Here is a 10,207-nt window from a genome sequence, read left to right on the forward strand (position 1 = left end):
GTTCGAATGGCTGCAATAAAAAAGGCTGAAGCAAGGACGTATTCTGCCAAAGAAGTGTAGTACTGACCCTAGAGAAGAATGTCACTCGCGCGCGCCATGATGATCGATTTGTATGTCGGGTTTTTATTGTTCGGACGTACCAGAAGCAGTTTGAAGTATCGTCAGTGATTGACTATGAGCGGTGCCTCTTCCATTCTTCTCTCTCCTAGTCGTCAACCTGTCGCCTCTCCAGGCAGCACTATAAAGCAAATAAGCGCCAACGCCCCCGTTTTCGATGGCGCCGAGTCTCTCGAATTGCCAGAGGTAAGGAGGATTCCAAATATCATACTAGGACCATTACCTTAGGCTGTGATGCCAATGCTCGATGGTGTGGAGGAGAACTCTACCACGGCCTCGTCGAGTGATACTACTAGGGATGCCAGCGGTAAGAAGGGGGACTTCCTCTTCCTCACAGTAGTCCACCGTTATAGTCGTGAATACGCAGGTGGCTCCCCTGCATCAGTAGAGTCGTTGTCCTCAACACCGTCACAGTTCCCGAATGTCTCTTTTCCAGAGTCTTTCGTCATTGGTGTGGCTGGTGCCTCAGCCGCTGGCAAGACCAGTCTTTGTGCCGAGATAATGCGGAGACTAGGCGTTAAGAAAGTACTGTGAATGACAACCCTCGAGTACCATCTGCTCTCCTCAGACGCGTACGGTGACCTTCTCGACCGACCAGTACTACAGGACTTTGTCTAGAGCCGATCACGAAGTGGCATTGAAAGTAGGAGGCTTTTCTCACTGTGTTACCATGGATGGTTCTCAGGGTGACTTCAACTTCGATGATCCGAATCGGCTAGACTTTGCGCTTATGCGTGTTAGATTCACCGGTGTCGAAGTAGACCAACTCAATACCAGTCGATTAGGGAATAATGAGTATAATACTCCCAAATCTATCAGCACCACCTCTCCGGTCGGCAGTCCACATCGGTAGGCTAAGACTTTGGAGAGGGCAGTTGGGTCGATAACATCCCAGGAGCATCCTTTGTTGGTCTTGATATCGTGTAGAGATTTACCGTTAACCAAGTTGAACTGTGCTGAGTGAGCAGCGCATAAGACATCCTCTTGATTCCAAGCTTGGTTCCATTCGCACTCCAGGACAGTGGCATTAGGAGCTTGAGCATTAGACCGCAGGACAGAGAGAACCAATCGCAGTATATGGACTCGGTCTAGTACGGAGTCGACATCCCATGAATCACGGGCAATTGCTTCGATCAATGGCTCTGCCGTTGGGTGAGGCGCTGGGGGGTTCTGACCGAGGTCATCACGGATTGCAAGGACGCAATCAACGGCACGACAAACATCCTCACAAAAGTCATCTGAGCCGGAGGTTATAGACGCTATCATAGAGAATGGTTGACGATCATAAGCTGCTATACCTCCGGTAGGGTCATCATCTTCTATCAGACAGCAGCAGGAGTCAAAGTCACCTTCTAAGTCCCTCTCTTGCTCTTCCAGGTCTTCGTGGGAGATGCTTGGGAGATCCTCTCGAAGGGACATAGCTGGTGCAGACGCGGCGTTGACCATGAGCCGTATTTCATCGTGAGAGATAGACCCCGCCCAGCAGCAATGCTCTCCGGCACACTCGCCTTTGTCGGACCCCATCAACTGTGATGGCTTGAGGTTATCAGACTTCTTATAGGCAGCCAAAAGCTCACCCAATCTAGTGGTTGTCGTGCCCGTCTTGACAGGCCGGTCCAACAACCGGCTGGCTGAGTCAGCATAGTGGTTAGTAGCACCCGCCAAGTGTGATAGCGACAACCGACCATACTGCCTGATGACCTTAAGCTCCTCTGAGATAGAGTCAATGAGTCGTATGATGGCGCGTCGCTCAAGAATCTTCGAGCTCTGTAGCTTCAGTACAGCCTCATCATTGGACAGCCAGCTACAACTAGACTTGTTGTCGGTACGGAAGTCGACATTAAAGATGAGGTGTGAGCATTTCGTGAGGGCTGTGAGAGTGGTACGATGGTAGGATATCAACTCAGCCGCTCTACGAATGCCTTGTAAGCACATCAGTAGCTCTCTCCTATTCGATGAATAGGAGATTTGCCGAGCCGAGAAACGATACACATCTTGAAGGATAATGTCGTCGTCTATCCTTACCACCGTAGCGCCGCCATAGAGCGAAGCATCGGTCTCAACGATAATGGTGACCTCAGATTGCCCCTTAGAACGAAGAGGGGATAGATGACGACATGACGAAGACGATTCACAGACCTCTCTTGCCCACAGCACCACCGCTTCGTAGGCCTGTTGCTCGGTCGAAGGCATAGTCGTCAAGTCACAGTGCTGGTGCCAAGGAGAGCTAGGGAAATTCCTAGCAATAATGACCTTCAAGAGATCACTGATGAGCCTTCGTTCTCCATGGACCCGTCCCTGGTCGAAGCTAAGCTTACCACCGACCGCGAAAATATCGATCTTACTAGGTCGCTGAGCCAACACCGGATCTTTCTTCAGGAAGTCCATAGCTTTCGCCATGCGAGAAGCCGCATCACAGCTCATACATAGTCGTGCTGGAAGACCACCACAGATTGCTGTATAGGAGAAGACCACGCCCAGCACTCCAATAACTTCAGCTATAGGGAAGAGTAGGCCAAACTGCTTACATGTCTTCTCGGCCTCCTGACGATTGTCCTCAGTCGTCAAAATGGCACACTTCTTGGGCTGGCAGTTAAACGCCAGAAAGACCAAGACCTGTAATAAGATAGCCATGAGGTGGAGGATAATTGTGCAGATGAAGCCGGAGCAGACGATATCATCAGCAAAATACTGGAGGTTGGAGGTGAGGTCGACAGGGTAACGAGTGTGCGTATCTCCATGATCGCTATGATTCGAGACCACCGAAACCACTGACGGTGACTGCAAAACAGATGAGCAGTTCTTGACAGCCTCGACACTCGATCCTAGTGTGCCACTCAGAGAGCTGGGACCTATACTTGTTCCAAACAATGACCTTGTAGACCAAAAGGTGCCAAGCGCTGTGTGCAGCACGAAGTGGGTAGTGCCAGACTCCGCACTGATTCTGATGGCGTAGAACGCCGAAGATATGTCGGCTCCAACGATTATTGATGGACCAGTCAAGCGGATGATAGACAGTACTTTCCACAAGTCCGGGTTGCGCGAGCTAGCGCGAGGTAGAGCAGCATTGCAAGCTCGCAAATCACAAACGAGCCTTGGTCGCTTGGAACCATTGATCAGGAAAACATTGGCAGCTGGGGTGGGGCTGACAGTCGTAGTCGCTGGGGCCGATACCCACCACTTCTTGGTGACGTAGTCTTCTATCATCGAGTTATAGGCGACCTTGAGGTCAGGAGACAGTCGCTTGAAGAGAGGAGTGGCGAAGTTCCTGAGTGATGGCCTTGTCGATAGAGTTGACGCGGGTAAAAACAGTTCACCAACATGTGTTTGATGTGGAGAGTCTAGGTGCTCGACCGGGCACAGTTCTCGGATACGACAGCGATAACCCCTCGACAGAGGAAGATCACGCCATCCTTTGGCAACCAGTGCTTGGAGAATATCGAGAGCGAGTTTTTTGTCTTGATTACATAGTTGAGTAGGAGGATCAGGGGGAGCTACCACCGGGGGTAGTGATACCAATGACTTCGGGTCAGTGTCGTCCACCAGATAGATGGTAGCGAGGGAGGGCGCAGCCGGTAGTTGTGTCGATACAGGAGTAGCCTCATATACCAAACGACCAGACAGGGTAACGGAGTCGAGGCCAACGCATACGAGACACCAAGCCTTGATCAAATCTCTACCAATGAGACAATAGGGCCGATGAAGTCGCTCACGGCAGTTTAACACACGGAGAGTATGATGGCCAGCATTGAAGTACTCACCAGAGCGTATATCCCGAACCATGATTGAGCAGGGAATACTTGTGTTGATGTTGACCTGACTTCCGTTAGCTAGGGTCACTGCAACTGGCTGATGGAGAGGATCTGTCTGAAATGCCAGTATGAACGACTCTGGCACCACGATATACGAGCTGGTAGCACCGGTATCGAGCACTCCTCGGACTCGTAGGTCAGCGTTGGTCTCTGAACGGTGAGGTTGAGAGAGCGATAAGCCGAAAGATATCTCAGGATGATGACGACCTTCGTCGACGGCAGCAACATAGTCGTCGATCAAATCGTGTGATAGATGGTCGGAAGAGTTTGCTCCCACAGCGTTAGCTGAGGGAGCAGTAGAAGTAGGCATAGATAATACGGGCAATCGACAGTCGCCTACTGACTGCGACGCCCGGAGTCGTTTTTTGACTTGAAGTCAGGGTCATATGGCTTGACCAGAGTGAATGAGTCCTTGTTCGAAAAGTATTCGGCTATGACTTTCTCAGCGTCCGCTTTGGAGTCAAACGCGACCAGGCCGTACCGCTTCCCTTGGCGGGAAACCAGAAATCGCACGTCAGAGGCGTTGTTGAAACCTGGGTCGGTAGGAGTGGATGAACGTAGAGCCTTCCCCATGACGATGATGACAAAATTCTGTTTCCGCGCCCAGTCATTGGCCTCCTTGTGTTGGCGACGAGCTTCAGTTATCGCACTAGGTGGTGCTCTGGTACTGTTGGTAGTAGAGTCGCTAACTTTGGAGATCTTGTCTCTCATGTCCTCTCGACGAGAGCCACGGTTAGATTCAGGTGGCACCTTTCGAAAGTCAGTCGACGCCAAGAGGGACTGTGCCACGTCCGAGAGAATACCAAAAATAGAGTGCTGATCGGACGGAGCATCTAGGGGTAGCTTGAGCTGCCATGGTTTAGTGGTAGGACTCGAAGTCGAGGAGCTGTTGTGTCGACATATCCTGGCCGTTTGATTAATTTCTTGAACTAGTTGTGAGTGGACATTAGGTGGGAGACACCGAAGAATGTCGTCGATGAAGTAAACACTGTCCTCAGGCGAGGAGTTGACGGTAGACGCCAATGTGTGGATCTGACGCAACTCAGAAATGAACCCATCGACATTAGAGTGGCCCTTGTATGTGAGCTGGGATATCTTACGGTTGAGCTCACGACGGATGTCTTCGGGCTTTGCAAACTTGTCGATGAGCGTGTTCTTGAGATGGTTCCAAGTAGCACCATAGGTATCAACCAAAGTGTTCGCCTCAGAGGCGACATTACGATGAGAGGAGAGACTCTCTATAGCCTTCTCAACCAACTGAGCTTCCACCTCCTTATCGGCAACGAAGGCCTTAGTCGAGTCGTCAAAAGTACCAAACTCGTTGCTGGCAAACCATTTCTCCAATCGTCTGAAGTGGGCTGGAAGCTGGTAGGGATCGATAAGACTTCGACCCTGCATAGGGAGACGATTAATATCGGCTCGTTTGGTTCTTGAGTCGTAAGGCCGACGACTGAGTGCCGAAGATAGGGCTCTGACTAGACCAGAAACTGACTCAGCAGAGGTTGGCGTTGCGGTGGCGTTGTTGTTGGAGTCGTCCGCTGATAGAGTGGCCGAGTTCACCATGCAGGTCTCTCGCATTAACGCATTGATCTTGCTGGAAGCATTGTCAGCGGCGCCAGAGAGTGCGATGATCTCTGCTTCTAACGTAGCTTCCTCAGTCTCCAATAGCGCCAACTTGTTGTCATCAATGTCGTTGTCAGCCAAACGCTCCTGAATTTCGGTGCGCTTTTTACAATTGTTGGTCCGAAGACGACGTGCCGTTGACCGTAGCCGGGAAAGATCTTCTCGAGTAGAGGCGGCGTTGATGGAGGAGTTCAGTTCTACAGCTGTTACCATGTTAGATTCACCGGTGTCGAAGTAGACCAACTCAATACCAGTCGATTAGGGAATAATGAGTATAATACTCCCAAATCTATCTTGGGATTGTCCAGCATGCTTCGTGGCGGTTACAAGTATCCAATGGCGAGCGAAGGATACAATGAAAGATATGAATAACGCACACAGAAGGTACTACTGGACAATAGGCTGAAATAGGTTAATTATTATTTAGATATCCTCGGTATCTTACAGCGCGAGCATCTCCTGGCCTTGAAAAGGAAGGAGCCAGTGGTCTAGTAAGTACTCCAGAATTTACCCTCGAGTTGAAGTCTCCGCCTTGGTAGTGTTCCCGAGTACGACTTTGTCTCTCATACGCGAACAGACAACGCCACAGTCATTCATGGAGCCAAAGTGGACGTTATTATAGTCGAGGGCATTTTCGCTCTTTATGTACCCGAGCTCGCAGATGTAGTAGTTATGGGCGTCTCAGGGGTAGACGCTAGAGGCTCTTGAATAGGTGCTAGACATGAAAGTTTTCACACAAGAGGATGCAGATCTGTGCCTGGTGCGACGAATCAAGCGTGATTGTGGAGAGAGGGGCATTTCAGTTGATGCCACTTTGACCCAATATGAAGCGTAAGAATATTCGTAGGTTGTGTTGGGACGATGCTCAGAGGGTCTTATCTGGAAAGTTGCTGAAATGGAGACCTGTTGTTCCCTTTTCGATCGCTCTATTCAGAACCTGGGTATCTCTTCAACTTGTCAGATTCGTGAAGCCAGCGTTTGAGACGTTCATTCAGCCGTCTGCCCGTAATGCGGACATTATAGTGCCTCACGCAGCGGTGAACGACGTAGGCATCTGTCGTTGCACAATTATTGATGATGTTATTCTTGTCCTCTTCTAGGTTGCGATAAGTCTCCTAGTGCAATGGATCGAGTCTAGACTCTCCAACATAAGGAGCGCCAGCGTGTCGGTGGCGTCGGAGCCGGTTGGGCCTGCTCCGCCAAAGCTCGCGGTCGTCGCTCCGTGCGATTAGGCATCCACCTCGTGTACCACGAGGACAAGAAAAATGATGATTCTTCACCTACGCCTGAACTGCCCTGTATATCATCACATCGTATGGTTCATGTTGTATACACTTTTCCAAACTCGAAAGAACTGCGTCTATGTCTGTTTAGTGAGGATTAACGAGTCAGGCATAAGCCATCTCTGTTCGAAACTACTACCCCTATTGCTATCTATGTTTCTTCCGCATCTGCTTGTACAACGTCTACTCTACTATGAATTCAAGAGTTGTGCTACTGCGCTGGGATCATTTGTTTAGTTGTTGTTCGCCAGGCCTGTCCTTGTCCTCTATATGATGGTCGCCGATCATGCTTCATCACTCGGTATCATAAGGCCTGCGGTTGAACACAGGGTGAGTGAATCGCTCCGCGGGATGAATCTTCGTTTGATAGCGAAGTTAGGGTAGCAGTTGAGATAAGAAAGAGAGCACTTTTCCGGTTTAGAAAGACTATAACGATGTTGTCCACGGCTCGGTAGTAGTAGTAGTAGTAGTAGTAGTAGTAGTAGTAGTAGTAGTAGTTTGGTTTGGTTTGGTTTGGTCCGGGAGCACGGCATCTCCTGTGTACACAGTATGGCCGTATTGCTCCTGTGTCCTGCTTAGAGGACTCCTCTAAGAGGACACTCAGTGCCACAACGACACCGCGAGTCCGTTACCGATGCTTGGCAGCTTCGGAGGTACTGCTCCAAGCCGGTGCACTCGCCCTCAAGAATCTCCTCACTGCGTGGAGACCACTCTCTCGTGTCGCCGTAAAGGCCCCACGGATCAGGGTGAGCCCGCGTTGAGGCCTCTCTCCTGCTAGTGCTGACAGGAGTGGATCCGCGCCCCAGATTTTCTTTCTGAGTGTACACATCATCCTCGAGGGGCACCAGAAGAAGTGTGGTAAATCCTCTTCATGAGACCGACAGTAGCGATATTTCCAATCCGTGATATCGGCTGAAAGATGTCGAAGATAGCCCTTCGTGCTGCTGTGGAAGGTGAGGAGTTCGAACAAACGCCGTCGATCCCCGATTTTCCATCCAATACATCTTTTAACTATAGAGGATAGTTGTTTGCGGCCAAGCCCGAGCACGAGTCTGTTTACGGCTAACTGCCTTCTCTGACATCTCCACTTCTCCTCCATGTGCACGTGAGAGAAGTGTAACAGCTGCGCTTTTGTGAAAGATGCCGGTCTTTCAACTTCGTAATAGATAGTATCGCGTCCGTTCCGGGCCCCACGTCCTGCATGCAGGTCACTTAGTTCATTCAGCCAATGACCAGCATGACCACGGACCCACCACGGTCATGTAGTAGTAGTGGTGGTAGTAGTAGTAGTAGTAGTAGTAGTAGTAGTAGTAGTAGTAGTAGTAGTAGTAGTAGTAGTAGTAGTAGTAGTAGTAGTAGTAGTAGTAGTAGTAGTAGTAGTAGAAGTAGTAGTAGTAGTAGTAGTAGTAGTAGTAGTAGTAGTAGTAGTAGTAGTAGTGCTGTGTCGTTTATGTTCTGGACTCCCACATAGGGGATAGCCTCCTCTCTCGAGCCCTTCACCCTTTGGTGGATTTCCTCTATGTTGAGCATTGATTATGGCAAGTTGTGGTAATCATGTTGTTGTATCATAATGATCGTTGTTCACAAGTTTCTAGAGTAGTGGCGTTATTTGGAGTCCGTTCAATCCGGTACTGCTATCTGTCGTCCTTGGAACTCATGGCATCCTTTGCATCGCGAAGGCTTCAGAAGGAGAGAGCTGAGTGGCGGAAAGATCATCCATTTGGGTTCTCGGCTAAGCCCATGGCTAATCCTGATGGGAAAGGTAGTGGAATACGACAAGGTGTGGTATGAACATCCCCGTGGTGCAGGTCAGAACCTTTTTCGATGGATTTGTGGTATTCCTGGTCGAGCTGGAACGCCATGGGAAGGTGCGACGTAAGTTCGGATCGATGATAGATTCGTATCGGAAAGTTGAGCCGTCTCGGGTTTTGACACGGGCTTGGGGGGGAGAAGGATATGCGTAAATCAGATACAAATTAACGATGGACTTCTCTGAAGATTACCCTGGCAAACCGCCCAAGTGCAAGTTCGTGTTTGTGAATGGGAAGGTACTCTTCCATCCAAATATATACCCATCTGGAACAGTGTGTCTAAGGTGAGTCGTCTTCGCCCTGCACTAGGTGTCTATCATCGTTGTTTAGTATTCTCAACGAGGATGAGGACTGGAAGCCGTCCATTACGATTAAGCAGATCTTGTTGGGCGTCCAAGACCTTCTGGACAATCCCAACTCGGCTAGTCCTGCTCAGGCGGAGCCCTTCCAGCTTTTTACACAGAATAAAGAGGAGTATGTCCTGGCTGGGAATCGAACTCGGGACCTCTTGCGTGGTGTGTAGGTACCTCCGTCGTGTGAAGCAGCAAGCGAAGGACGTCGCCAATGGGGGACAGAGAGTAACTCACTAGAATACCATTCAAGCCACATCAATGAATACACTGCAGCTCCCCTCTTCACTGAGACCTAGGCGTCGCGTCTTATGTCTATTGGATTTTGTTTTTAGCAGCTTTACTGTTGGTGGTGTTCATGACTCCCCATACAGTGCTTCTGGCTACTACGAAACCCTTTGCGAGGGACGCTGTAGGCGCTATCAAGACTATATGTGAAGAGCATGGTCTTGTATTCGAGAAGTTGGAAGGGTAAGGGCGCCGCTCGTGGGAGCGGTGGTGTTATTTTCAAATTGGTTAAGGTATAAGGATCGAGCTGAGCTGTACGAGGCAGTGGCCACAGCCGAAGCCTGCATTGTTCGCAGTGATGTTTGCGACGAAGAATTTTTCTCCCATGCTAAGAACTTGAAAGTTCTGGTACGCGCTGGTGCGGGTGTGGACGCAATAGACCTGCCAGCAGCCACAAATCACGGTGAGTTGAACCTTTATAGGTAGAGCTTAGAATTTTCTTGTGTTGTTGGTTTAGGAGTTTGCGTCCAGAACACTCCGGGACAGAATTCTAATGCGGTTGCGGAGTTGGTCTTTGGCATGCTTCTAGCGCATAAGAGGAATTATTTCGACGGTACTTGACGTGGCATAGGCGGGTGTGATATTTATGAACTTAGGCAACTCTGGAACAGAGATTAGAGGAAGCAGTCTTGGATTGTACGGCTGTGGCAACGTGTCGCGATTCGTGATTCTGGCAGCCCAAGGCTTTGGCATGGACGTAGGGTAGCCTTGATGGGCCCTTGTGGTGGATTTGTATGCTGCAGATTTATGCTTATGACCCTTTTCTCACTCCAGATCAAATCGCGGACCTGGGGGCAGAACCACTTTATGATGTGAGTTGAGGCTATGACGGGTCGGTGTGTCTGACGTCTTGGTGTAGTGCCCTCAATTTTTAAATGCGACGTTGTTTCCCTCCATGTGCCTGCCACCAGAGAGACTAAGCA

The 10,207-nt window shown here is 49.9% G+C and overlaps 6 protein-coding genes across 6 annotated transcripts; 4 read left to right on the forward strand and 2 right to left on the reverse strand.

Annotated features, from left to right (window-relative positions):
- Positions 1-174: 174 nt before the first annotated feature.
- Pmar_PMAR018623 (hypothetical protein) lies at positions 175-651 on the forward strand (the record flags this gene model as incomplete). Its single annotated transcript, XM_002778137.1, has 3 exons — positions 175-303; positions 346-484; positions 554-651. 3 exons carry the CDS (start codon positions 175-177, stop codon positions 649-651), a joined length of 366 nt encoding a protein of 121 aa, XP_002778183.1.
- Positions 652-798: 147 nt separating this feature from the next.
- Positions 799-4,239, reverse strand: Pmar_PMAR018624 (hypothetical protein; the record flags this gene model as incomplete). The annotated part of the gene is made up of 1 exon (XM_002778138.1): positions 799-4,239. The coding sequence occupies one exon, from the start codon at positions 4,237-4,239 to the stop codon at positions 799-801; it is 3,441 nt and encodes a 1,146-aa protein (XP_002778184.1).
- A 26-nt stretch (positions 4,240-4,265) lies between these two features.
- On the reverse strand, positions 4,266-5,765 carry Pmar_PMAR018625 (hypothetical protein; the record flags this gene model as incomplete). Its single annotated transcript, XM_002778139.1, has 1 exon — positions 4,266-5,765. One exon carries the CDS (start codon positions 5,763-5,765, stop codon positions 4,266-4,268), a length of 1,500 nt encoding a protein of 499 aa, XP_002778185.1.
- Positions 5,766-5,820: 55 nt separating this feature from the next.
- Positions 5,821-8,051, forward strand: Pmar_PMAR018626 (uridine cytidine kinase i, putative; the record flags this gene model as incomplete). Its single annotated transcript, XM_002778140.1, has 7 exons — positions 5,821-5,936; positions 5,980-6,043; positions 6,265-6,383; positions 6,514-6,598; positions 6,653-6,717; positions 7,087-7,165; positions 8,043-8,051. 7 exons carry the CDS (start codon positions 5,821-5,823, stop codon positions 8,049-8,051), a joined length of 537 nt encoding a protein of 178 aa, XP_002778186.1.
- A 440-nt stretch (positions 8,052-8,491) lies between these two features.
- Pmar_PMAR018627 (SUMO-conjugating enzyme ubc9, putative) lies at positions 8,492-9,236 on the forward strand (the record flags this gene model as incomplete). The annotated part of the gene is made up of 5 exons (XM_002778141.1): positions 8,492-8,597; positions 8,644-8,710; positions 8,805-8,930; positions 8,977-9,120; positions 9,170-9,236. The coding sequence occupies 5 exons, from the start codon at positions 8,492-8,494 to the stop codon at positions 9,234-9,236; spliced, it is 510 nt and encodes a 169-aa protein (XP_002778187.1).
- A 118-nt stretch (positions 9,237-9,354) lies between these two features.
- Positions 9,355-10,105, forward strand: Pmar_PMAR018628 (d-3-phosphoglycerate dehydrogenase, putative; the record flags this gene model as incomplete). The annotated part of the gene is made up of 5 exons (XM_002778142.1): positions 9,355-9,467; positions 9,518-9,687; positions 9,742-9,837; positions 9,881-9,981; positions 10,028-10,105. 5 exons carry the CDS (start codon positions 9,355-9,357, stop codon positions 10,103-10,105), a joined length of 558 nt encoding a protein of 185 aa, XP_002778188.1.
- Positions 10,106-10,207: the final 102 nt, after the last annotated feature.

Source organism: Perkinsus marinus, assembly GCF_000006405.1.
Source record: "Perkinsus marinus ATCC 50983 genomic scaffold scf_1104296950436, whole genome shotgun sequence".
Taxonomy (NCBI): Eukaryota; Perkinsozoa; order Perkinsida; family Perkinsidae; genus Perkinsus; species Perkinsus marinus.